The sequence below is a fragment of the Mustela erminea genome, chromosome 9 (assembly GCF_009829155.1).
Source record: "Mustela erminea isolate mMusErm1 chromosome 9, mMusErm1.Pri, whole genome shotgun sequence".
Classification (NCBI taxonomy): domain Eukaryota; kingdom Metazoa; phylum Chordata; class Mammalia; order Carnivora; family Mustelidae; genus Mustela; species Mustela erminea.
The window spans coordinates 56,282,911-56,310,429 of NC_045622.1; the positions used below are offsets into that span (position 1 = coordinate 56,282,911).

Consider the following 27,519-nt stretch of genomic DNA (forward strand, 5'->3'; position numbering starts at 1 on the left):
ACTGGAGCTAGGGCTGCCTCCTGGCCCCCGGCTCAGCCTCCTCGATATGGGGGCAGAAGGGCTCCAAGGGGAAGGGGCAGGGGCAGGGGTGGATGGAGATCAGTACCTGCCAGCATCCTGTGCACAGGGGGTGTGACGTCTACCTCTGCCAGCTGCTCAAAGGTGTCCGGGTGGTAGAGACACACGTGGGCACTGCCTTTCAACGTCACCCATACCCCCAGGCTGGAATCCACCATGCAGGCCACGCTGCGGCTGGAATCCTGGCCCACATGGAACGTGTGCTGGCCAGAGCGGTGGGAGGGGAGGGAGAGAGAGCATGTGGGCGACTGGCAGGCCTGCCCTCCCCGGCCCCTCCCTGCCTCATGCTCCACCAGTACCTGCCTCACCCCTACAGCTCACACCAGACTTCTCCAGAAAGCCCCCTGGCTGACGGCAGAGGTGGCCTCGCTCCTTGGTCTAGATGACCAACCTGTCAAAGCCTGGTTTCAGTGAAGCCCCCCATTAAGCCTCAGAAATTAAAATTGGAGCTGGCTTTTCCCCTGCAGCTCAGTGATTCTGTGATCAGAGGATATTAGAGCTCAGAGGGTTTTCGGATCAATCACGGGCCTCTCTCTGGACAGATGGATGCTTTCTTATGGCCCCCATGGTCTCAGCTCCCTCTCTCATGGGCCAGGCTTACCCCAAATCACCAATTCTATCCCCACGCCCACCGGTACCTCCAGCTGCAGTGTGTCAGGGCTCAGGACAAGGATCCGGTTCTGGCAGCCACACCACAGCCGCCCACCCACGGACACCATCTTGGTGATGGGGCTCCCCTGAGAACCCAGGGTCACTGACTTGAAGTTCTGGGGGTCCCAGAAATGGCCTAGAGTGGGAGCAGGATAAAGAAAACAGCAAATTCAGTCTGGTATTGCCCTGGAGCCTCACCCCCACAAAGGTAATTATAGATGCTAAACTCCGCATTTGTACATGAGGACACCGAGGCCCAGAGAGGGCCTGAGAGGGGCCCAGAGCCACGTCTCCGGACTCACTCATGGGCCTCAGGGAGAGAGCCTGCACCAGTCACGCTGGCGGGGCGGGGTATGGAGGGCACTCACCTGCTTCTCGTTGGTAGACCACAAGTTCTCCATTGGCCAGAGAAACAAACACCTGGTTATTCAGATACCTGGGCAGGGCAAAGGGGAAGGAGTCAGGGGTTTCAGGAGGCCAGAGGAGGTCCCTTGGGGCCAAGGGACTCCCAGACAGAATGGCTACGATGCCCAAGAGACTGACGCTCCAGGTAGGGAGCCCAAGGCCAGAAAGGGGTAGTAACTCGACCACCGTCACACACTGTAGGAGAGGCCCAGCTGGCCTAGGGCAAGCCTCCACAGAAAGAAGGGTACAGTAGAACAGGGAGAGCTAGGTGAACAGAAGGAGGCCTGCATGGGTAGGAGGGTCTGGACCAGGAGGACTGGCCAAGGGCCTTACAATATGCAGGTCACAGAGGCCGCGTGCTGGAGCTTCATGCTGTTCCTGCGGTCACGGATGCTGTCAGAGGACTGGTACACGTGGACGCTGTGAATCGGAGCATGCACCTGTGACCAAGGCTTGCCGCCCGCAGTTCGCCCTCCACCTCGGTCCCACCACCACCTCCCCCCTGCCAGGGGCCAAGGTACTGAGATCCCAAAGCCTCCCTGTAGGCTTCAGACCCCGCAGGAGCCCCAGCGGGTCGTACTTCTGAGGTAAGACCCTAAGCCCTCCCGCTTCTGTTTCAGGATACCATGTGGTTTCCCAAGCACAGAGCTCGGGGTTCTGTGTCCCTGGCTCCTATCCTGCCCCTACCAGCCATCCTCAGTGCCCAGCCACACAGAGCTCTGGTAGGCCTCAGGGTCAACGTTCAGCAGGTCCTCAAGGCTGCCCCGGGTGAAGGAGCCACGGCTAGAGCGGCGAAGGGCTCTCCCATCCATGGGGCTGGTGCTGCAGGGACCGCCAGGCCCGAAGGAGCCCGACAAGGGCAAGAAGCCAGGGTCCTGCTCCTCCTCTGAGCTGGTTGTCTCTGCCGTGGCCTCCTTGGAGCTCGGAGTCTCCTCATCTGAGGAAGACAAAGGTGTCTACCTCCATTCCCCTCTGCTGGGCCCAAGACCTGTCACCTTTCCAGGCCCACATCTCCCCTCTATGCCTTCCTCCCGGCCAAGTCCCCCCTGAGGGCCTCCCACCTGTTCCCCGCTTCCCCGAGGCATCTGCCCCTCTCAAGCCTAGTTATTCTGCTGGCTACACACGCCAATCCACCATCATGCTGTGGACAGGCGGATCAACCACTCCAGCCCCTACTCCATCTCCCCTACTTGACAGGGCGTTCTGGGGTCTTCGGGGTCTGGCCTGACTGGCCCGCTGCCCTCTGGGTCCTTGCTGTCCCAGTCCCCCTTCCCCCACCTTGCCGGCTCGCCCTGCTCTGTGTGCTAACATCCTGAGACTCGATGCCATGCCTTTGCTGACACTGGTCCCTCCTCACCCATCAGTACCTGCTGGGTGCCCCCTCCTCAGGGTAGTCCACCCTGCCTGACAGCCCCAAGCCAGGCACTTACTGCCAAAGCTAGAGGAGATGGTGGACCGGCTGGCTTGGCTCTGCAGGGTTCCCGAGGGGCTGGGTGAAGACTCATCATCGGAGTCGCTGTCAAAGGGCACCAATTCCGGGCGGGGGTCTCCTTCGGCAGGGCCTGGGGCCATCTCCAGCCCCGAGCCTGCGATGGAGATATGGAGGCAGGGCTGGGGCCCCGGCTCTGCCAGCGTTGCTGCTTCTTCATCCACAGCCTCGACGTCCAGTTCTGGACCAGGGGTCTCCAGGGCCGTCTCTGGGGGATTTCTCAGCGAGGCAGGCCGCTCCCTGTGAGATACAGGGGTGGGGATGGAAGCTTCCAGGAGCCGGGGCTCTGTCCCACTGCTTGGACGCCAGCCCCCAAGGCCCCGCCCCATCCACCAGCTTCGCCCACAGCTGCAGAGGGGTTGGGAGCCGGATGTGCCCGGCTGTCCCACTGTCGCCGGCCTCACCTGTGGCCGCGGCGCTGAAGACCAGGCACGGCCCCGATGCAGAGGATGCGGGCGGAGCAGACGGCGATGCAGGCCTCCACGTCAGGCTCAGCGCGCAGGCTCAGCAGGCACACCTGACCCACGTAGCCGTCACTGTTGCACACCCACACCTCAGGCATGGGCTCAGGGCAGCTGCTCTGGGTCGGGGCTGCACACGAGAACTGCAGACGGCACCAACAGATAGCGGAAGGTGAATGTGGGAAGGGCTGCCAGCTCCCCCCGCCCCGCTCTCCAGCTGGCTGGCGGAACGGAGGGAGGTGGGCCTACAGTGCAGGGGGGCATGAACTCCCAGGACACCCCCCATACACGCGTGTACACACGCATGCACACACACACACACACACATGCACAGCGCATGGGCCACTCTGTGGGCCAGAGGCACATATGCCCGCATGATGTCAGTCTCGTCCCTTCACGTACATATGTGTACACAGACAGCCACACACATGGAAACCCTAAATACGATCCCAAATGTATGAGGTAACAAGTGTGAAAAGTGGTAACCGCTGTCCAGATGTAGTCAGACTTAGGCGCGTGACTTAGACACCTCATGCCCATCGGACAGCCTTTGCTCACGTGCACACACAGATGTGTGTGGCCACACCCATATGTACACGACCCACATAGTAGTCACATGCATGTGCAGAGTAGTACACTCACAGACACGGGGCGGCTGTCATGTTCGAGACAGGTACCTCGTGGACCCCCAACAAAACCATGTGTACCCGTGGGGCCGGGGCCCCCCACGCACCTGCATGCCACTGCGGGTCTTCATGATAGGGATGGCCTTCAGGAACTCGGGGTCTAGACAGCTTTTGCTAGAGGCTGTAGTGGAAATGGACAAATACTGCTCAGCTTCCACCTTGCCCTCGACCATTTCCCTTCCCACCCTGCTCATCAGGGTCTCTCAGAGGAAAGCGAGGGGGCTGTGGGTTATGCCCTGCTTGTCCCCGGCCTCAATTTTCCCACCTGTACAGTGTGGGAGGCAGACCCAGAAGTCTCAAAGATCCTCTAAGCCACAGACTCTAACAGCTTTCCCTGCTCCAGGCCTGCTCAGAGTGTATGGAGGACGCGCAGGGAGGAGGGTCCTGCCTCCTCTCCACAGCAGTGCCCCGTCCTAAGTTCACCCTTTCCATCCACTGAATCCCCCCCCGGCCCGGGGGAGCAAGTCCCGTTTCTCCTCGGGAGTCTCAGGCCACCCTCCCCCTGAGCAGGGACTGAAGCACAGGACACAGGGGTCTTGGGATTTCTGGTTCCTGATCTCCCACACCGCGGCATGGTGCCGCCCACTGCCTGGAAGTGCTGGAAAGAGGACACCAGCATGGGCCTGGCTTACCCAGTTTCCTCTTGGCCTCATCAAAGGCCTGCTCAAAGCCAAGGCGGGCGTCAGGGTGAGGGAACTCAAAGATGAAGGAGTCCGTGCCCTCGGGCCTCGTGCTGCACAGCTCCAGCTTGGTAGGGGGGAAGGAAAGCGCGTAGCACAGCGCCTGCTTCTCTGACAGGTCCCGGTGCATGGCAGCTGAGAGGTCCCGCAGTGCTTCGTCCAGGCTCTGCCGGGTGGAGGGCCCAGCCTTAGGCCCTGACATCTCCCCACAGTCTGTTCCTGCCCTGAGAACTAAGTGGGGACCTGACCCCCCCCCACCAAGACATGATGGGCCCTCTCTCCTCCCTCAGCTGGGGACAGAGCTGTGTCTCCACCCTCAGGCCTGGAACACATCACTTCCCTCAGCTGCCAAAAGACTGTACTTTTCCCTTCCAATAAGTGACAGAGCTGAGTGACCTCTTCCTCAGGCAATGAAGAGGCTGTTCTCTCTCCCTCAGATAGGGTCTGGGAACCCCCATCACCCCACTCCCCCTGCCTCAGGCAGAGAGCACAGACCTGGTGGGGGAAACCAAGGCTCTCCGAGAGCTTGCTCATCTGGCCCAGGGTGGTCAGGTCCTCATCCAGGCGGCTGATAGCCTTCTGGATGTTCTCCCGATTGGTGGCTTGGGATGCCCCTGGTAGAGACAGAGGAAGGCCATCGACAGATACAGAAGCAGACAAGGTCAGGCTTGGACAGACAGTCTCCCCTTTCCTCACAGTCTGCAGTCGAGCATGGGGAGTGGCCTGACAAGCTGAGAGCTGGTCAACCCCAAGACCCAAGGATCAGAGTGATAGCCAGGTGGCTCGCAGAGAAACACCAGGCCTGGCAACAGGGACTGGGCCTAATTCAGAGCCACCTGGCCCAGGGTGCTGGTCCCTTGGAGAGCCCCACGGAGGAGCACACGGAATAGGCGGCGGACAGCCCTGTAGCTTCGGCAGCCTCCCGCTGACACCAGAAGCTGCAGGGGTGCGGCCCCCACAAGGGAGTCGGCCTGGCAGCCAGAGCCTCGGGCAGTCAAATCGCTGACCAAGGGACTCCGTTCCCTGACAGGAGGGGAAAATGAGCTGATGCTCTGGATTTCTCTAGTCCTACCCCATACCTGACCACAGCCAAGCAGCTGGACCCACAGGCCAGCTCAGCATCCCCACACCCAACACTGTCTGGTCAGGGGTGTCCACCCTAGACCAGGAACCCACCAATGGGCAGAGTAGACAGCAGTGGAATGTACCAGGAAAGCTAAGGCTTGGGTTTTCTCCTACTCCTTCTAAAGGATGCCATTCCTCCCACCCCACCCCAACAATGCTCACTGCCTGGGCAGCCCTGGTTTCTTCTGTAGGACCTTGCCCCACTCTGACCACACTCGATGGGGCCAGGAGCAGACACCTGACCTAAAGGTAGTCACTTTATCAACTGGCCTGTGTTCCAGTGAGAAGAGACAAACCGGACCAACCATCAGCTTGTATTCCTCCACAGCGGCCCACGTGAGGCCGGCCTGGGTTTGCCCTGGGGGCCACCACAGCTAAGCCTAGGGACAGAGTCTGGACCCGAACTGCCTGCCAGCCCAGAGGCACCCACACCACCATCCCAGACCAACCCGCCCCCTCAGAAAGGTAAACTTCGGATCCTGGAGCAGCTAGGGAGAAAGGCCACGATGCGGAGCAGGCCATGAGGGAGCACAGGAGGTGGAAGGAAGGAGGAAGCAGAGAAAGCAGTGAGAACAGGCAGGAGGAGCAATTCTCTGAAACCACCTCAGCCCCAAACAACATAGATCTTTCCAACCAGCCTTCTGCTTGCACTAAATTAAGGGAGTCTCTGCTCCCGATGAGCTAAACTGCTGGACCAGAGCAGTGCATCGTCATCTAATAGGATGCTGGTGCCGTGGTCAGTGGCTGGTGGCAGGTGTGTCTGTGCCCCCGCACCACCCCAGCCTAGGTGAGGTCCCTGCCCCGTCAGAAGGTGGTCTGTGTGCACAGGTCCTGGTGTGGCTCTGTGTTGGGCACACCGATCCTGCAGGCCACCCTCCCCCAATATTGGCTAGGAAAGTGAGGCCCCCGCAACAGAAAAGCAGACAGATCCAGGCAGCCAGCCTGGCCACAGGGCAAGCCCTCCAGGAGGGCTTCTGAGAGGAGGGCCCGGACACCCAGATCCCCCAGGCAGGCCTGGGGCAGCCCCACCTTTGACGATGTCCGCGTCCTCCAGCGGCAGCTTCCACAGCAGCTTGTACTTGCTGGCCGTGTCGATGACGCTGGCTGCCGTGTACCTGTGGGGAGCCAAGGGGGAGCTCTGGCCCAGCCGGCGCAGTGGGGGCAGGGAAGGACAGCTGCTCCCCCGCTGCCCCAGCCCAACCCCGCCCCAGCCACTCACAGGCTCATGGAGCTGCGCCGCAGGGAACCCGATTTCCGCTTTAGGGTCGTGCAGACGATGAGGTCCGTGAACAGGAAGAGAGACCGGTCCTTCTTGCCACCGACGGCCTTCTGTGGGGTCCGAGGCAGGACTCAGGCCCAGAGGCCCACCCTCCTGCCCACCGTGCCCAAGGGGACAGCCAGGCCCAGAGAGGGGTGAGGGCTCTGCCCCAGATGCCCAGAGGCAGAGCTGGGACTCGACCCAGGACTCCTGTTGTGGGGAAGAGCAGGGAGGCCCAAGGGCAGCAGGTATGAGCAGAAGTATGAACAAAATAGGGAGATGGGAACAGGTGGGTAGACAACGGGACACTTCTTACCACTTCAATGACCATCTCCTGCCTTAGGAATCGCCGCAGAGGGGCTTGGAGCTGTGGGGCAGGAGAGACAAAACCTTGAAGGCCAATTATTAAACCCATCTCCTCCCCAGACCCCAAGAACCCCTGGCCCCCCTCCACGGGCCAGGACAGTAGAAGCAGCATCCCCTCTGTCCTCCTGATGCTGTGTGCTCAGGCTGCGGGATCTGTGGCCAGAGACAGACAACACGGTTGTGGCTATGGACAGAGATGGGTGGGGATGCTGGCAGACACGCTGTGGAGGTGGACGGGACGGTGACTGCAGGGGACCACAGGTGTAAACGAAGACTTGGGTGGCGGGTGGCACTCACGTCCTCCATGCCCTCAATGTGAGCCTCAATTTCCTGCAGCACACGGGCGTGTCGCTCTGCCTCCTCTGCGCTCCGCACACCCTTGTTGATGCGTTCAGCCACCTGCTTGATGTTCCGCTGAGCATCCAGCAGGAGTGGGTGGTCTGGGTGGTCCTCGGGTGTGTGTTTCAGGAGGTCCTGGTGTGGAGATGGGGATAAGACCCCTGCTTATCAGCTGTCCCTTTCAGGCCCGGCAGCCCCATGTTGATGGCTGGAGCAGGAGGGACTACAGGGAGACTCCAGAGAGGACTTCTCTTCTTACCCGACCCCTGGGGACACTGACATCAGGCTCAATCGAGGGGCCTTCCAGCCCCCCACAGCCTCACGTGCCTCCCATGCCCACCTTCACCAGAAGCTCATAGCGTGGGATCCGCTGCACAGGCTTGATCATGAGGTCAGACAGCGCCTGTTTCTCCTTGTTCTCACGCATGCTTTGCTAAAACCAGAGACAAAGTGGATGGGCACCAGTGTGAGGATGTCATGCAAAGAAGGGAATGGCTGGGGACCTGTCCAATGCCTCCAATGCCTCCAGCCCAGCCCAAGGGCAAAAGCTGAACCCTAGCCTAAGGCTATGGTGCCCAGTCTGGGAGCTCTTGCCCCCTCCCAAAGCTGGCCCAAGGTAGGAGTCATGTCCATCCCCCTTAGCTGGCCCCCAGTACCTCCAAGAACTTGAGAAAGGCAGGCCTCGCCTCCTTAGCCACACGCACGGCATCCTTTGCGTTGAGAAAGTTGTCAATGTAGGCAGAATAGATGTTGACCAGGACGTCCTTGGAGAACTGTGGGTGAAGAGGTAGGTTGGGGACCTTCAAGGTGTCCCTTACTTCACCTCACCCGGTCCTGGTTTCCAGTGATGCACAAACCAACATCCTTTCCCTCCAACTGGACATGATGTGGTCTCTAAGGGATGGGGTATGTGCTCCCGTGTTGTGTATACACATACACCTTGTATGTGTGACCCTGTGAGCATGTGTGTGTGCAAACATGTATCTTACTTAGGTCTGTGTGTACATGGAAATACATATGCCTAGATGTGTCCTGTAGACCAGGCTCTCCCATTTCCAACTGGGCATTTCCATCCCTTGCTCTCCAGCCTCATTAAGTCCAGCCAGGAGTTCCCCCTCCTCACTGTCCTCTGAGAGGCACTGACTCATTCCAGCCTCTTGGCCTTTGCCCATGTAATTCTCTCCACCAGATGCCCTTACTACATCCAAATCTCACCATCATCCAATCTCAGGGCTAAGCTCCAACCGTGCCTCCTCCAGGAAGCCCTTCCTGCCCTGACTAGAACTCTTTCTGGAATCACACTTGGCCTCTGGCCTCCCTTGATAGCCCCCTGGCGACACTCTCTTCTGGAAGGCAATAGGAATGTCCATCCTTTCCAGTGGGGGCACACAGCTGGTGGCTAGCACTGATGGCCAGCTGATAGCTGGGCTAAATGTTAAAGTTCTTGGGCAGAAGCGCTGGCTAGGTGGTGGGACACCCTGGTTCCTGTATCAGCTGAACCACGGATGGATTAAGGGCCCTATGGTGGTATTTGTTTCTGGCCCCTCTGGGCCCACAAGCTCCTGTGTCTCTAAGGCGCTGACTGTCACCCTCCCCAGGCCCGGGGTGTGCTACAGAGCAGAGGCTCGGAGAAGACAGCCCTTACGCCCCAGCCCACCCTGGGCTTGCTCTGCTGACGCTTCCCTGGGACCAGGGCTTCTGCTCGTCAGACCATGGTCAGCATCCAAGTCCAGACAGGGGATGAGCCTGGTGACAGCGAGGGTGGCAATGGCCTGGAGGTGTCAGCACCCAACGGGGGTCCCTTCAGAGTTCTTGCCACATCTGTTCCAGGTCAGCAGGCAGCTTCTAAGACCTTCTTAGACCCAAGGCCCACCCACATCATCACAAACACATGAAAGAACATCCACATCTCACAACAACAGGTAAGTTTGTAAGTTTGTTTTTGTTTGTTTGCTAGTACAATTTTTGAAAGGCATTTTACAATTGTGCTTTTGAAATCATTCGGCTCTGAGTAAGCAGTTTAGTTTGTGTTTGGCTATGATTTATCAGTCATCACCGTGCATTCCTGGGAATTCTGGCCAAAAAACAAAATGTAACTTAAGTTTTCTCAAATGCAATTAAGCTCGTATAAACAATACTATATTTAACAACTAAAGAAAATGGTGTGCTATGTTTTTACAGACATTTAAATGTTTATTAGCTTTGCTTTTACAGCTCTTTTTGAGTTTTGAAGCCAATACCTTTTCTACAGTCTCATTCACTATGGTGGGATCCTGAAGAGCTCACAGGTGGGGGCGTGCTCGTGATGAAGGGGGGCACAGGCTGCGGCAGTGTGGGCACTGGACCCGCAGCTCTTGGAGCCTGAACCCTTTACCACTCACTTTGACCTTGATCAGGTTACTTACTCTCTATGCTGCAGAGTCATCCACTTTAAACTTGGGGGAATAATTGCACCTTTCTCCTAGCCTTGTGGATTTATGTAATGTATTTAGAATAATGGCTAGCACTTAAGTGCCAAGTAGTTAGCTATCTGATTAAAATGCTGGATGGAGAAAAGAGCTAGTCAACGTAAGGGCTGAGGTCAGTACCAGCAACCACTGAGGTCTGGGTCAGTGTCAGGACCAGCTCGAAGTCAGGACTAGGGTCAAAGTTAGTGTGAGCCACTAGAGCTGGGTCCAGGATCAGGGTCAGGAACTGGTTGGGGCTGGGGTCTGTGAGAGAGTCTAGCCAAGCTCTGAGGTTTTGGGGTGTCCAGGTTCAGGTCAACCACAGGGCTGGAGTCAGTGCCCAGGTTCTGGGGTTGGACCTGGTATCAGAGTCAGTGTCCAGGTGGAGTGGGGGAGGGGGGTCCATGGCAGCAGTCATCCCCTTCCAGGAGGGGCCCAGGCTCGTGGGGGCTGCAGCAGCGGGCAGCAGGGACACTCACCGACTGGACGAGCAGGTCTCCCACCTTCTGCTGGGCGTGCCAGGTCTGCACACAGTGCCGCACCTGCTCAAGGAACTGTTCGTGGTGCTCCAGGAGCTCGGGGATCTGGTCGAAGATCTCATCCACCAGCGATGGGTCACAGAGCAAGGAGTTCTCTGGCTGCTTCAGCGGCTGCATGTAGCCCTGGGGGTCCCCTACAGGTCAGTCTGGGTACCCTCAGAGGGATGGCATCCCAACCCACTGGCATGGGGGCATACGAAATCACCTGAGCCTATGACTCAATGGCCATGCCTCCGGATCTCCCTCGTTAGACTCAGAGCTCTAGCGGAGAGAGGAAGACCTATCCCCACACCTCTCACTGTGCGGCCCAGGGCCTGGCATAAGACAGGGGTGAGTGGGCTCAGTAAAAGTATGTTGGATGCATGAACCCACAGAGCGTGGAGTGAGGAAAGCAAGTAGACTGGGCTCCTGGGAGACCCACATGCGCTCACTCAGCAGACACTTCACTGAGCAGTCACTGTGCACAGGCACAGTTCAGCAGTGAGCAAGGAAGACCAAACTCCCTGCCTAGTGGAGCTTACAGTCTAGTGTGATGGAACAAACAGATATAAGGAAGAAACAAAAATAAACCACATTTCATTAAATCTTTAAGAAAAAAAATTGCTGTGGGGTGCCTGGGTGGCTCAGTGGGTTAAAGCCTCTGCCTTCAGCTCAGGTCATGATCTCAGGGTCCTGGGATCTAGCCCCGCATTGGGCTCTCTGCTCAGCAAGGAGCCTGCTTCGTCCTCTCTCTGCCTGCCGCTCTGCCTACCTGTGATCTCTGTCTAATAAATAAGTAAAATATTAAAAAAAAGAAAAAGAAAAAATTGCTGCCAATTAAGTTATCATATGCCATCAATTACAGGATGAACCTGGAGTTCAGAGATGTTTATCGTCAAATCAGTTACATGTGGAAAGTTAAAAGTTGAGAACTGCTGTGGGGGAAATAAAGCAAGGAGGGGCCTGGGAGGCCTTTCGTGCCACCATCTGAGCACTGTTTTCATGGTTTTCAGGGCTACAGTCAAGTCTGATTAAAACTCCTCTTTTTCGCCTCCCATCTGCGTTCAACACGGATTCCTGAGAATGAAGAGCCTTGCTTCGCAGTACGCGTTCTCACGCAGCGGTCGCCCTCTACTGGCCGAAACTCTAACTACAAGCCCAAGAAATGAGGATGTTTGAAAAAGTAATGCAATGTTCTGGCAAACTTTATATCAAACATTTTAAAAACTGGCTTGATATAACAGCCTCGAGAAAGTCAAGCTCAACAGAATCCTCTTGCCCGGTTGGGGATTCTTAAAAGGCCAGCGGGTGATGGTGAAGGGGCAGGCAGGCAGCCTCCCTCCTAGAATTCCTAGGCCAGGGGCACCTGGGTGGCTCAGTGGGTTAAAACCTCTGCCTTCCGCTTGGGTCATGATCCCAGGGTCCTGGGATCGAGCCCCCACCCCCTACATCGGGATCTCTGCTCAGCGGGGAGTCTGCTTCCCCCTCTCTCCACCTACTTGTGATCTCTGTCCGTCAAATAAATAAATAAAATCTTAAAAAAAAAAAATTCCTAGGCCAGTCTGAGCCAGGGTCCTCTCCGGGTGGGGGTGGGGTGGGAGGTGGGGGGGAGGTATGTGGGGACGGTGGGGCAACCTGCTGCCCCACAAGGAGAGGAGCTAAACTACACCCCACACAGAAGCAGGCACACAGTGGGAGGAAAGACTAAGCAGAGAACTTGATCCAGAACCTTCTAGAAGCCAACACCTGCACCCATTCATCACTACTCACTGGGCAACTACTGAGTGTCCCTCCTTCTAAGCACCAGGCGGTACCTGGGAGTAGACAAATGTCTCCGTGCTTGTTGAGCTGACACCTCAGTGGAGAGAGGCAGAAAACAAACGCCATAAATATTGAAATTATTACATGCGTGTTGGAAGGCAGTAAGTACTGTGGGAAAAAAGACAAGGTCAGGAGTGCTGGGTGAAGGGGCCTGGGTCAGGGAAAAAGGGGGTTGTTGGCTGGGAATTCGGGAGTTAAAGAAAGACTCAAAGTGGGAGGGTGACCCTGAGGAAAGGTATAGTCTTAGAATGTGGGTTCAAATCCCATTGCCTCTGTTAACCTCCGTATTTCTTCTTTAAAAAAATACCAAGCCTGGCCTACACATGACACTAATGTAACACCATATGTTAATTATACCTCAATTTAAAGAAAGGAAAAAAAAAAAGAAACTCCTGGCTTGCAGGGATGATACCAATCAATGCGGGTGGCAGTGGTCACTGTGAGGGAACACTAGGGCCGTGGAGTCCATTCGGCTGACACTCTCCTGCTTATACTCTCAGTCCCGCCTCCTGAGAACTATCCTTAGCTCCCCTCCTGGCAGGTCCGGCAAGCCTCCACATGTGCAGCCCTGAACTGGCCAGGAGAGTGAAAGGCAGAGAGCCCTGCCCAGGTCACACCAGCCTCCCAAGTGTGAACAAGGCAAGGACAGCTTTGTTACCTCTGCACCTTAGCACCAGGACCCGGGTGTGACAGTCACATTCTGCACACAAAAGCACCGAGGCTCAGAGAAGCAAGGGGACTAGGCTAGCATCACACAGCAGGGAAGCGAGTGACTCAAACCTTGGACTGCCTGACCCCAATGCCTTCAACTCCCACCCAGGAGACTCCAAAGGACCCCACATGACTACCCCTGCATGACTACCACCGCCTAGCGGCCAAGGACTTCGCTAAAAGATGGCATTCTAGTTGTGTCCCAGCGCCTTGCACAGCAGCCACCCAGGCCACCTCTCCAGGGCTAACTGCTCCAGGTTTTCTCCAGCCTCCAGCCTTTGTTCCCGCTGTCCCAACTGCCAGAAGGGTGCCCTCCAGGCTCTCCTGCTGCTTAATGCTTGCCTATCCTTCAGGTCTCCGCTAAACACCCCAACCTCAGAGAAGCCCTCCCTGGCCTGTGACACCAGGGCAGGCCCCGTTCTATGATCTCTTTCCATGCGCTTATTTTTTCTTTATTTTTTAAAAAAGATTTTATTTATTTATTTGACAAAGAGAGACACAGCGGGAGAGGAAACCCAAGCAGGGGGAAAGGGAGAGCCACTGTGTGCTTATTTTTAATATAAAAAAGCAACGTGATGGTAAGAGGGCAGGCAGGCAGCCTCCCTCCTAGAATTCCTAGGCCAGGGGCGCCTGGGTGGCTCAGTGGGTTAAGCCTCTGCCTTCGGCTCGGGTCATGATCCCAGAGTCCTGGGATCGAGCCCTGAATTGGGCTCCCTACTCAGTGGGAAGCCTGCTTCTCTCTCTCCTCCCTACTTTTGCTCTCTCTCACTATCTCCGTCACTATGTCTCTGTCTCTCAAATAACTAGATAAAAATCTTTTTAAAAATAAAATAAAAAAATAAAAGCAATGATATAAACACCATAAAACTTGCCGATTTCAATCTTTTTTTTTTTTTAAGATTTTTTTATTTGACAGAGATCACAAGTAGGCAGAGAGGCAGGTAGAGAGAGAGGAAGGGAAGCAGGCTCCCCCGCTGAGCAGAGAGCCTGATGCGGGGCTCGATCCCAGGACCCTGAGATCATGACCTGAGCCAAAGGCAGAGGCTTTAACCCACTGAGCCACCCAGGCACCCCGATTTCAATCATTTTTAAGTACAGTTAGTACACTCACATTAAAAACCTTCACGTTGCTGTGGAACCATCATCCCCAACACCCTCTGGAACTTTCCCATCTTCCCAAACCACAACTCCATACCCATTAAACACTATCTTCCACTTCCCCTCCCCCAGGCCCTGGCAAGCACCATTGGACTTTTCTGTTTCTATGAACTTGGCCATCCTAGGTGACCCACAGAAGTGCAGTCATACAGTATCTGTCCTCTTGTGACTGGCTCACTTCGGTTTAGCCTCGTGTCTTTGAGGTTCACCCATGTTGTGGCACATGTCAGAATTTCCTCCCTTCTCTGGCTGGACAATACTCAGTTGTCACGGATACACCCTCGGCACACTTGTGAACCTGCATCTGTCCTCACGTGCGGCTTGCCTGGCTGGTTACTGTCCGTGTCTGCCGGAGACCATGAGCTCTAGGAGACAGGACCTCATCACTCATGCTCTCTGCTGAACCCTCACCAAGAACACGGTCCGCACCCAGAAGATGCTCATTGCGGATCTGTGGAGTAAATGAATGTACACTCTGGATGTTTCCAGGGCTCTACCTTCTGTTCTTTGCTCTCGGTTTGCCTAGATGGCTTGAGTGAATTTACCAAGGCCAGGCCCCCTCAGCTGGGATCCATGTTCTTAGTCCTGGGCCCCAGGCCTACATGTGCACCCTGAGCTGGGGGCTCTCCCCCATCAGAACCTGATCTGGCCATCTCACCCCAGCTTTCACGTGTGGGGCTCCTACAGTGCTTCCATCACCCAGACCAGAAGTCCAGGCCTCATCCCACAGCCGACCAGCTACCAGGCCTGGCCTGATCAGTCCACTTCCTGAGTGTCTGTCCCGATGCTCCTTCCCTGTGGCTTCTGCTCTGGTCCTGGCCTCTCCTCCCTCACCCACCCTCAGTGGCTGCCCTCCTTGGCTATCCACCTTCCCAGCAGTCAGACAGACTATGTAAAGCATGAATGAGATGACATCCACCTCCGGCTCAAAGCCCTTCACTGACTCTCCAGGGCCCCTGGTAGGGTCCAAACCTTCTTCCTGGTAGTCAAGGCCTCTACCATGTGGCCCCCTGCATCCGCAGAGGGCCAACCCTTTGTGCTCTATGCTGGCCTCTCTTTACGTGACCTTGCACGTGCTGTTCCTATTGCCAAGACAGGTAGGGAGGAAGCCAGCTTGTCCTCCAGGGAAAATTCCCTGACCCCCTCATCTCACAGGTGGCCCCTCAATGCTTTGAGAATGAACATATACTCAACTCTGTGCCCAATGGGACGATGAGATCCTGTGGCAGCGGCTTGCCTCTCTTACTCATCCTTATGCTTCCTATTCCTGGGCTGGGGCCTGGCACACAGCAGGTGCCCAGCATTTTATTCCATTCAATGATCATTTTCCCAGTCAATGAATAAAATGGATGGGGCTACCGTGGGCAGGGGCACAGATCTAAGCTCAGGCCCAGGGCTGCCAGGGGGAGGTGGCAGGACAGTAAAAGGAGGGAGCACCTGCCATTGGGTGGCTTGTCTGGACTTATTAAGTCCCCTCCATGTTCTCCCCGACCCTGGCAGGGGCTTCCTCCTCTGGGGTAGTCACACGATGGGGGAGGGGGGTTTCTCCACAGAGGGATGATGTATCCCAGGGTCATTCCTCTCTCGTCTCCAGCCTCCATCCCGTCCATAAAAATGGCTTTTTTCCCATGTGTGTGACAGCCTCCTAGACTCAGAACGGCCACTCTCAGGGGCCTGGTTAATAGCCTCGAGCCTCACCTGCATCAAGGTGCGCAGAGACTCCACGTACGACTGCTCCGTGTCCAGCAGGGTCATGGTCACGTGCTTCCGCATGTCCTTGGGGGACAGAAGGCAGAGGGTGAGCATGCCTTGTTCCCCTCAGACCCCACCCCCCGCAGGCACAATGACCCAAAGAGCCCACCCTCTTCCTCTGCCTGGCCTTCGAAGACTGCTTTCCCACCATCCAGGGCTGCTGGCTATTACCCCAAAGCACCATGGGCCTCCACTCTGCCAGAACTTGCTCACACGCTCCCCATGCAGGGGGCACCCTCCCCCCACATCTCAAATGCCCCCCTTCCAGGGTGTGCCCCTTACTCCTCCACCACCACCCCATGGCTGCTGGCAGAAATGGTGATCTCCTGTTCACTTCGAGGTTACCCAATGGGCTCCTAAAAAGGACTCAAAACAACCAATAACCTCTTACCTTGGCAAAGGAAGATGCCTCCAGGCCACCCCCCACCCCAGCTGCCAACTCCAAAAACCCCTCCTTCAGGCTCAGTGCTACGGGGTGAGACCCTACCAGGCTGGGCTTCACACCATTCCTGAGAGAGGAGACTGTGGCCTCCTGCCACAGATGAAGAAAAGGTGACTCAGAAAGGTGACATCAGTGCCAAAGGTCACACAGCCAGGTTGGGGCAGGGTTCACCCACTCTCAGACAAGGTTGGATATCCATTCTCTCAGTAAAAACAGGTTAACTGAGCCCTACTCCACACCAGCTCTGAGCATATCATTATTTCATCCTCCTGACTACCCTGTGAGATAGACGATGTTCTTCTTCCCATTTTAAGGATGGGGGAAAGGAGGCCCAGGAGCTAAGGCCTCCATCCTAAGCATGTGATGATCTACAGTACGGAGTCCCTGAGGGTCAACCAGACTCTGCACCTGCCCCTCCAGGGATAGGGTGTCCATCCTGCCCTGACAGGGCAGCCCCTATTCTGTGGGAAAGCTTTGCTAGAAGCCAGGCAGAGGATGCCTTCTCTGTGTCTGACTCCCTGGACCTCAGCTTATCTACCTATTACCTACCTACTGCCCCTTGCCACCAGTTCCTATACTTTTGGCCCACTCCTCCAGGAAGCCTTCACCAGATGGTATACTCATCTGATGATCCCCTCCCTCTGACTTGGGGATTTGGGGTCAGGTCTGTCCCCAAACCTGTCAACAATGGGACATGCTTAGAAAAGTAGGCTCCTGTGCTAGGAACTCACAGGTGGGGGTGGTGCGAATGGCTCTCCCTTGAGGGAGGGGAGGAGACTGGCCTTGCCCCACCCCCACCAGCTGCTTGCTCTGATGGGTGACAAGCCACTGGGCTTTGCCTCAGAGCCCCCAGTTATAGTCAGGTCATCTACCCTCAGTGATTCGAAGGCCCTTAAAACACCAGGGCAGCTTCTAGTAGGAGGGAACATCAGTTGGGCCCACCCTAGGAAGGAGAGTTTGGGAGAACCTCAAAGGCCAGAAGGGCCTCCCAAGGAAAGGCCCAGATGCTCAGTCCTCCCCTTGTCCCCCAGAGCCCTCTCAGCACTCACAGATATGGCCTCATTTCTGCCTCACACTCGCAGGTGTCATCATCTCCACTTTATAGACAAGGTAGTCAAGTCTGAGAGGTGACTGACTTGCCCAAGGTCACACAGCTAGTGACTGGCAGAGTGGGGACCGAGTCTATTTTTTTTTTTTTTTTAAGGATTTACTTATTTGAGAGAGAAAGAGTGCACTCATATGAGAGAGCAGGAGGAGGGGCAGAGGGAGAGGGCAGAGAGAATCTCAAGTGGATTCCCCACTGAGCACAGAGCCTGATGTGGGGCTCAATCTCACGACCCTGAGATCATGACCTGAACTGAAAACAAAAGCCGGACCCTTAATTGACTGAGCCACCAGTGAGCACCCTGATCCGAGTTTCTTTAGCCACCTCATACTGAGTCTTAGGGCCCAAACACCCCAAGTTCTTGCCCACACTGACTGACCAGCCACCGGCCACAGGGTCCCCAGCTGGACCCTCATGAGCTCTGTGACCTTGGGTAACTGTCGCAGGTTCCCACATTCTCTCCTATGAAATGGAATGAATAATGTCTTCCTCCCGTACTGTGAAAGCAAGGAGCTGGGAAGCGGGGCAGCTCCCTCCATTCATGCTGGGTCTTCAGTGTTGTTACTCTGCCTCAGCAAAATGGCTCTTCTATATCCATCTCCCTGCCCCACATGGAGCTCCCTGAGAGAAGAACCGGGCCAGGCTCGGCCCTGAGGGGCACAGCCTCCCTCCCCCTTCCACTCCCTGAGCCCAGCCCTGCTAGGCCCAGGGCTGAGGGTCATGGGCAGGCAGGGAGGCCTCCTGAGGGAGGCAGGGCTGGGGCTGGCCCTGCCAGCACAGAGGGCTGGGGTAACTCACGCAGGGAGGCTGACGCTGCAACACCCGCCTTTCGCAGCCTCCTCCTGCTTGAAAGCACAGTGGGCTGTCACTCAGCTGTCAGGTAGAGGCATGGAAATTAAGGCCAGCTCCCTGTCACTGCACGGAGTGCCCTTCTGCACGTGCCCAGACACGGGTGTGAGTGCACGTGGGGGTGGGGAGGCAGGAGCGGAGCGATGCAGCTGTCAAGCAGATCAGCAGGCCCACCTGTTCTGGGCGGGACAGCCCTGTAGGCCTAGCCTCCCCCAGGGGCCTAGCCTCCCCCCCAGAGCCCGTCACCCCTCAACAGCCCCATCCTCAGACCTTTACTACGGGGGGTGCAGAAGTGGGAGAGGGAGGGGGGCTGGAGGGATACAGCAGGAAGACAGAGGGGGGCCTCTCCTACCAGTGTGATTGGGACATCATGACCCAAAGCTTCAGACCCTGCACACAGCATGAAGACAGAGACACATGTACACAGGAGAAGCCATAAAGGCCAGACACTCTGCAAAGAGACCAAAAGGAAATGTGGCCAAGTCACCTAGCTGAGAACCAGGGCCTTCAGCCCAGAGATGTCAGGTGGTGGGGAGAAACACATCACACACAGCACAGCATGGTGAGGAAGACAGAACCAGAGGCCCAGCGGGAGCCGAGGAGAGCAGGACAATGAGAGACAGGGCCCAGAGACACACACAAAGGCACAGACACAGCCCCTGGAAGCCTCTCCCTCCTCTTCCCCCAGAGGAGAAGAGCACGGAGCCAGGAATGGGGACACCACCATTGCCACCACAGCATGACAGCTTCCAGGCCCAGCAGGTCCAATGGCAGGGAGAGAATGGCAAGGCAGGAGCATGATCAGCTACTCCCAATGCCCCATCCCCCGCGCACACACATACACCTGGAGACTGCTGCAGGTCTGCCGGCAAGAGGCTGATGAAACCTCTCCTTCCGGAGCCTGTGAACCCAGGATACCTCCGGAGCCGGTCTCTGCCTACACCCTGACACATATCACGCACTAGGTACCACTAGGCCTTGCCAAGGCTGGGTCTCAGGATACAGGCCCACACCCCAGTTGAGGTTGCCAGCCCTTCTGCCATCCCAAGCTTGCATTCTGGTACCACCAAACCTCAACACCCTGCCAGACGCACCATCCCTGCCCCCATCACTAGTCTCTGAGCCCCCAGTCCTACGGCCGGGCAGCTGTTGTGCCTGATCCAAGCTCCCGGTCCTGTGCCCTGGCATCTACCCATGCCTCCCCCAGACCCGTTTGCGCTGGGTTCTAGGTCTTGGCCCAGGGCCCTGACTGTGTCTCCCCCTCCCCGTACCTGGGCCTCCCCAGGCTCCTCAGCGTCAGCACCACTGCTCCCGGCGGGCTCCCCGGAGGCGGTGGCCGAGCCCAGATCGCGCATGTCTTCCAGCGCAATGGTGAACTGGGCCAGGGTCTTCACCATCTGAAGCATGCGGCCGGGCCGCCGCCAGGGCGGGGGTGCCGGGGCGGCGGGGGACGGCGGGCCCCCTCTCTCCCACCGTCGCTCCCTCCAGGGGCTCAGCCCGGCCTCCGCGGTGTCAGTTCCAGCGCGGATCTGATCGCGTCGGCCCGGGCGGCGGCGCTGTTGCCTCCTCCGCTTCGCGAGTGCGCTGGGCGAGCCTGGCGCGCTCCGCGCCGCTGGCGCGGGGGGAGGGGAGCGGAGAGGAGCGGAGGGGAGTCCCCGCCCCCCGTGCCCCCCCTCCCCGCTCCGCCCGCTCCCTTTCCGCGCAGCCGGGTCTCCCCCAACACGCTGAGGGCCGCAGGACCTCGCCCCCGCCGCTCCCGCACGCCTCAGCCTCCCCTTGCGGACCCATCCCCCTCAGAGGACAGAAGTTGGCGCACACCAGTCGACAAAGGCCAGTACACTGGGAGACATGGGCCTTTTTTCCACACCTGTACCCAACCGGGCATGCACGGACCTACACTGAACAGGCCCATATACATGGAAACCTGTCCTCTGGCCTTGGTTTGTATACGGGTGTGGATGGGGGCCAAGTGCACAATCAACAGAGTCCCATACAGACCTGAGCCCGGACACACATGAACCCGACCCAGTGCTGCACGGTGGCACATGCTTCCGGTTCACACAACTAGAACCAGGCACAAACAGGCACACATATTTAGGGATGAGCATACATGTACATCCCTGGAAACTGACACTGTCCTCCCTTGGGAGGGGGGGTGCAGAGCATTAGGGCCTGATAGCAGAAAGGGCCCACCCTGAGTCATGCATACTCCCACCCCACCCAGTTGACTTGTGTCTATACTTGAGACAGTCCTAGTGGATTCCAGCCCTAGTTCTCTCCACCCACGCCCCCAGCATGGGCGGGGTGGGGGGGGGCGGGCGGCTCAGGCATTTACAATCCCTACCACCATCACCAGATGATGCTCCAGAATGTATCCAAGCATGATCAACAGGACCTGGTCCTCAAATTGCAGGCGATGCCAGAACGCATCCCAGACCCATTTAATCAGGAGTAGGGGCAGTATGAGCTTTGTTTTTGTACCAGCCTCCACCACCCACCAGGGGACTCTGCAGCTCACTGGGGGTCCCTCTGCTGTGTCTCTGGGCTGGCTAACTTTATGCTTCTTCAGTGCACTGAGGGCTCCGACACTCACCTATCTCCTGATGCCCTCCCTCAAACCTGCTTTCTGCTGGGTTTCTGGCACAGTGGACACCTTCTGACCCATCACCCAAGCTAGTCCACTCATTCCCTTTCTCCGCCTTGATTGATATGCTCCAACCACTTCTGTTTTAACTCTTAGAAACAGACCAGGCTCTCTCCTAGCAGTGTTTTTGCTTTTCCTTTAAGATGAATCTTGGTGTGATTGTCACCTCCCCCAGGAAGCCCTCCCTGGTCCTCAGATCAGGCCAGATGCACCTGCTCTGCACTCTCAAAGATTCTCTGTTTTTCTTAACCAAATACCATAGTTTGTAATTACACATTTGAACAATTGCTAGGTTGATGGCCATCTCCTCCAGGGACACTGTAGGTCCCCTAAGGGCAGGGTCCATGGCCCTTTGTAAACCACAGCACTCTGCACATATGTTGGCTAATATACAAAACTTCAATAACTCTTACCCCTCCCTTCCCCCCCCACACTGAGCAGTCATAACAGGGAGGCAAACCCTGTAATTTCCTGCTCAGGAATCTTCCCTGGCAGCCCCAAGGCACAGGATCAACCCCTTGCTGGCCCTTACAGCCTCCTGCCACCTTCCCCTGTTCAGCCCTGAATCAGGTGAATCAACACCCCACAGCCCCACATTCCCCATAGAAGGGAATTCTTCCTTCTCCTCTCCTGAGAGGGCAGGACATGGGCCCAACAGCACTGGCTTCCTCAGAGGATCCAAAATGTCCAACACTTGAATTTTAACTTCCCAACAGACAATCCCAAAGTAGTCAACAATGAAAACAGGCACAGAGAATTCCAAGAGAGAGCAGCCAGAGAAAAGAGGCATGACCCTACCTGGCAGTGAGGTGGCTCCCAGGGAAGTGAGGCTGCACGAGGGGGCAGAGCCTGACTCCTAAGAGAGGCTAGCTAAGTGTGTGCTGCCCCCTCCCCTGTGTTCTGAGAGGGCCTGGCCCAGGGTAACGCCTGTGCGAGCTGTGCGAGCTTGTTGAGTGAAAGAATGAACGGAAGTGTGAGTGTGTCCTCTGCACTTACACCCTTGCTGGTCCCTCTATGACACTGGTTCTCAAAGGGCAGGCCCTGTGGACCCCGAGGGAATGTGCTGGAAATGCACATTCTCAACCCCCCCACACTGAAACACACACACACACACACACACCCCTCTTTATAGACCTGAAACTCTGGCGGGGAGGGGGCGGGGGGGCGCAATCCGTCCACTGGCAGCACAGAGCCTTCAAGGCCTAGAGCCTGCCTGGCCACATCCCATCCTAGGGCACAGGTCCTGGCCAAGCCCCTCCTACCCCTGGGAGGCAGAACAAGGGTCCCCCAGGAGGGCCCCCAGCTCTCCTCTACCTCTAGATTGAACCAAGAAATCCAATGAGTGCAGCTCCCTCTTACCATCTCTATGGGCTGGATTATGGACTTCCCTGGGGGCTGGGCATGTTGGGGGAGGGTTTGGAACCACCAGACCAGTTGAAGATGGAGTGATGATTTAAGCACAGAGGATGGACACACCCCCTGGGGAAATCTAAATAGCCAGGTCTCAAAGATAATCCCACACTAGCAGGAGGGCCATGATTCGAGCGCCCCATCTCTAGCCCATTGCTTGATCATGGTGGCTACTTAACTCACCTTTAGTTTTCTCTCAGCACCTCCTCCCCCATCTGACCCTGTCTCCAGCTATGTGACCTGGGGCCTCATCTCCCCTGAGCAGCTGGGGGGCTGTGCATAGCTTGGACTTATTAGTATAAGTATGTCTATGCCCTCACTCACTTTAGCAGGACCAGGCCCTGCACAGATGAACCACTCTGGCTGGCATCCAGGAGCTGCCAGACAATATACAGGACTCAGCAGAGGGAGTCATCTGTGCCTGGGGTAGGGGGTAGTTAGGGGTATTCAGGGAGGCCGTCCTGGAGGAGGTGGGGTTTGAACAACCTCCTGAGGTCAAGAAATCCAGAGGCACGTGGGTGCCCAGATAGCAGAGTTCACGGGAGGCCGCTGCCCTAAAGAAGGGGGCAGGGCTTGGCGCAGAGGCCCTGCTTGCTGCTGCTGCTTCATTAAAGATGGCTAATTACATCCAAGCCTGTTGTCATGGCAACAGGGGAGCTGGTGGGGTGAGGGAATGAAAGGAAGCTGAGAGAAGGAACAGGAGCACACAGCTGCTGAATTGGGGTGTCCAAGGATCATTCCCACAACAGCAAGGCATCGGAGCCCCTCAGGGTGAGGTCAGCCCGGATGCGTGTTGGGGACACCACGTATGCCCAGAGCACCCCGTGCAGGTCTGGTTCTTTTGTTTGGCTGAACTGAACCCTCCTTTTAGGCGCTGACGTCTCTTTTCCTTTTGGGTATCTACAGTTGCTTGGAGTGGGTCTGGCTCGGAATTGTTTTTACAAGCGTACGACGTGCCTGGTAAGGGCCCTCCTCTCCTGTCCGTACCCCACACCCAACTGCGACACATACACCACCCTCCTCCCACCAAGCAGCTCCCGTCCTCCTTAGGCCAGGGGAGATGAGAGGCAGGGAGGGACAAAGGGCTCTGCTCTGCCACACCACCGCGCCCTGTAGGAGAAGCAGGCTGGGCACCCCAGTTGGGTGGAACCACCCTTCTGCTGGTCCTGGGGAACACCTAACTCTCCCTCCCTCCAGTCAGTCAGCTGACACTTCCCCATCTCTCAAAGAAGCCTGATACCTTGTTTTCCTGCCTCTGGACACACCTCCCACTATGAGCCCCACCAAGACCTCCTCCAAGACTTCTTGCCCACTCGGGCCCACTTCGTCCTGCAGCTAGTGCTGGACCAGCTGGCAGCCGGGGATGAGATAGGATGTATGGATGGACAGACGGATGGGTGATGAGTACGGGCTGACTGAGTAAAAGGATGGTAGGATGATAGGTGAATGCAGGAATGGACGGGTGAGCAGAACGATGTATGTTACAAATGAACACATGAGTGGAAGCGCAAACACATGGTTCCACGGATGAGTAATTCATGGAGTTTTTATTTTATTCATTTGTTGATTATTTCAACAAATATTTACTGAGTACCTCCCAGGTACCAAGCACTATGCTGCAGATTTACAGGGAAGAAAAGCGATCCGTGCCCTGCTGGGCACCACAGTCTAAACGGGAAGAGAGGAAGTGAAAAAGAAATGACAAAGGCAATTCAGATTCCGGGGCAGCGGGTCTCCTTAGACTCCTGTGGGGTGGGGAAGGGTTTCCAGCCTTTCCTATCTGCACAGCTCTATCTAAGTATCTGCCACAGAGAGTCTGGACCCCAGAGCTGCCCACACAGATCGGGAGCGCCATAATCTTAGAATCCTCACCATCACTAATGTTGTTGGAATACTTTTCGGGTGTCACCCCCCCACCGTTGTTTTCCAAGCTCTGGCTCCTTTAATCCCCACAGCAACACTACATCAAGGGCTCCGTTATTGCTTCTCCTCTATTTTACAAACAAAGAAACTGAGCCTCAGCGCAGTCACCTAAGTGATAAAAGGTGATGCTTAGGTAGCGGCCTGCAGGGTCCATATTTTGCAACCCACCCCCTCCTCTGAGAGGACAGCTCTTCTCCACCACCCCTCCAGCCTCATTCATGCGCTCAGCCTGGCCTCCCCCCTGCCTCCCCAGTGCACTAGTTGCCTGAACTGCCTTTCTCTGGCCTCACTGGTACTGAGATAATGATGTAAAAAGGTTCTCCTGACCCAGGGTGGTTTTGGTGGAAGACAAAATGCATCAACAGGCCATGCTGGGATCAGGGAGAATCCTCTTCCCTGGAAACCAAGCCCTGGCTAATGACCCAGATGGACCGTCTCATGTTCTTGACCCCACTGATCTCCACCGGTGTGGACTAGTGCTGGGTGTCCCCGACCTGCTGGGCTAGTCATTTCCCTGATGGTGCTGCGCTCCTGGGGCTTCAGGTTCATCACTGAGACCAGAGTTCCAAGAGAGGGACTACTTGGCACAGAAATGGAGAGCAGGCTCTGAGGCCACCGCTTGGGCTCACATCCTGGTTCTACCACTTGGTGGCGATGTGACCTTCAACAAGCCACTTCCCTTCCTGGGGTCTCGGTCTCTCCATTTGCTCTTGTCTGAGACCCCTTCCTGCTTCTTCCCATCATCTGTCCCTTTGTCCTGCCTTCCCAGGTCATGGCCTGTCCCCTGTAGACCTTCTCTTCCAGAAGGAGCCGCCTCCCAAGGCCTCACAGAGTTCCCAGGCAGTGTCCAAACCACAGGGCTCCCCTGAGACTGCTGCTCAGGCTGGGTCCCAGAATTCTGGAGAATGGGAAGGAGAGATCGAGGGCCAAAGGGGCCTCAGGTCCTTCCTGCCATGGGAAGGCCGCTGCTCTGCTTAGGTGGGCCTGTGAGTGACATGACGTGTGTTCCATCTGTGTGGACTTGTCCACGTGTCTGTGTATACCTGCCAGCGGTCCGTCACCACATGACCACACAGCCCATCGCGGGGAGACGGTCCGTGTGGTTCTGTGGCAGAGGTGAACAGCGAAGGCCACTTCCATGATAATCAAAAGCAGCCATAGCTGTTGTTTCCTGAGCATTCACCATGTGCCGGGGACGAGCCTAGTACTTAACACCGCTGTCGCATCTTATCCGCAGAGCCACCCGGGGAGGTGTGGCATCTGGTACTTCCCGAAGACAGCTACCCCAGTATTCTCCGTGCCGCCTACTCTTCTTTTAGTGTGCTACTGACACTATTCCGTAGCCTGCTGAGGCCTGGGTCCCCTCCCCCTTGCAACCAGGTGACCTCTGTGACTGCCTCGGTGAGCAGAAGACAGCAAAAAGCAATACCATGTGATATCCAAAGCTTGGCCATAAAAATGCCATGCACGTCCTTCCACCTTGCTGTCTCAGGTCCCTTGTTCCCGGAACCAGGCTGCCGCGCTGGGTGGAAGCCCAGGCCATAGGCAGAGGCCGTGTGTAGGAGCTGACCGCCCAGTTAAGGTCCCACCCAGATGCTCTCATGCACTGCCAGGTCTCTGAGCAAGGAAGCCTCCAAGGGGATTCCAGCCCAGTCACTAAGACTGAGTGGGAACTACCTAGCTGGGGAAACTGAGGCTCAAAGGAGTAACAAAGCCAGGTGAAGCCAGGAAGTGGCAGAACTGGGCTAAGAACCCAGGGTCCTTAATGTCCTGAAGGGAGAAGGGAAGCAAGGGGATGATTTCTGCACAGACCTAGATTTCATCTACTGGCCTAGAGGAGTCTAGCTGGAAGCCCTCGTCCCAGCAGCACTAGAAGATCACCTTCTAGAAACTGACCCTGCTGGCTGACGGAAATTCGAGGTGGCAGCTCTCACTCCCTGTGCTGGGGGCTCAGGCCCGATTTCTGGCTGATGAACCATGCTGGCCACTACTCAACCCAGAAGAAACGCCTCCCCCCACTGCACTCCTGACCCCCTCCTGGACCTCCAGGAGGGAAGTGCACTCCCCACACCCTTGGTGGGGTCTGACTTTTACTACCAGCTCACATCCAGTGAGGTGCTGCTTCTCATGTATTATCTCATTTAATCCTCACACCAATCCTCTAAGTTACGTATAACTATTACCTCCATTTCACAAATGACTGAACAAAGGCTTCAAGAACTGAAGCAACGTGCCTGAGGTCAAGAAGTTGGATGTGGCAAAACTGGGACTTGGCAAAGCTGGGATCTGGCCCCAAATAATCAGCCTAACAGAGAGGCAAGTGACTTCCTCAAGGTCACAGAGCACATAAATGAATCAAGCCAAATGCACGACACCTTGAAATAGATGGTGACGGTTTGTATTCTCTTCCTTGGATGACTGGCAATAATAGGAGAGATGGAAACAAGAGGAAGGTCTGTGTCCACGGCACCCCTTTCCCCCAGTAGGATCCAAAGGGCAGAGCCCAGGACTCTCTGTGTTCACAGCTGTGCCCCTGACCCACACTAGGTGCACAATACATGCGTGTCAAACGACTGACTTGCTCCGTAACTTAGCAGTGTCACTCCACACTCTGGGATCCTTTCCTCCTGGGGAAGGAAGGAGGGTTCAGGTGGGCTCTGATTCCTCACCATGCTCCTTAAAGGAGGTGTGTAAGTGAGGCCACGCCTGAGAGCCAGTGGACAGCCTGCCCATCCTCCTAGATTTCAGGCACCAGGCTTCAGTGAGAGAGCTGGGCCTCCAGAACTGCACTTCCAGCAGACAACCCCAGATGGCAGCAGAGGCCTGCATGGCAGGAGCTGCGGTGCATGTGGTTTAAATTTAACTGGTCTTTTTTCATTCGGGGTTTTTTTTCCCTTTCTTCTTCTCTGCCCTCCCCCATACCCACTTAATTTCGAGAAGATACAGCTGGACCTTCCAGCTTGGAAAAGAAGAGTTTCTTAACATCAAGGATAATGGGCGGAAGCGGGAGGTGGGGGGTGAGGGAAGTAGGTGGATGGAGAGACCCCAAAGGATGTGAAAAACACCTCCTGACCAGCTAATATGCTCTGAATTGCCTCATCTCCAGGGCCCAAGGGGCTCGGTTTGTCATCTGTACTTTTCAGGCAGAGAAACTGAAGCCCAGATCTTCTAGGTCCCACATCTGAGTCTGAGGGGCCAGGC

General features: G+C 56.4%; 1 protein-coding gene across 1 annotated transcript in view; it reads right to left on the bottom strand.

Annotated features, from left to right (window-relative positions):
* ARHGEF17 (Rho guanine nucleotide exchange factor 17) overlaps positions 1–27,519 on the bottom strand; it is a 55,877-nt gene that overhangs the window by 2,719 nt on the left and 25,639 nt on the right. The window contains exons 2-19 of the mRNA XM_032356601.1: positions 15,892–15,969; positions 10,465–10,647; positions 8,195–8,311; positions 7,879–7,971; positions 7,497–7,673; positions 7,150–7,200; positions 6,795–6,904; positions 6,605–6,690; positions 4,946–5,064; positions 4,403–4,616; positions 3,818–3,891; positions 3,028–3,227; positions 2,565–2,863; positions 1,822–2,071; positions 1,468–1,554; positions 1,098–1,165; positions 717–865; positions 107–281 (exon numbers count right to left, since the gene is read on the bottom strand). Coding sequence (XP_032212492.1) covers positions 107–281; positions 717–865; positions 1,098–1,165; positions 1,468–1,554; positions 1,822–2,071; positions 2,565–2,863; positions 3,028–3,227; positions 3,818–3,891; positions 4,403–4,616; positions 4,946–5,064; positions 6,605–6,690; positions 6,795–6,904; positions 7,150–7,200; positions 7,497–7,673; positions 7,879–7,971; positions 8,195–8,311; positions 10,465–10,647; positions 15,892–15,969 — 2,530 coding nt within the window. The remainder of the gene's footprint in view (positions 1–106; positions 282–716; positions 866–1,097; positions 1,166–1,467; positions 1,555–1,821; positions 2,072–2,564; positions 2,864–3,027; positions 3,228–3,817; positions 3,892–4,402; positions 4,617–4,945; positions 5,065–6,604; positions 6,691–6,794; positions 6,905–7,149; positions 7,201–7,496; positions 7,674–7,878; positions 7,972–8,194; positions 8,312–10,464; positions 10,648–15,891; positions 15,970–27,519) is intronic.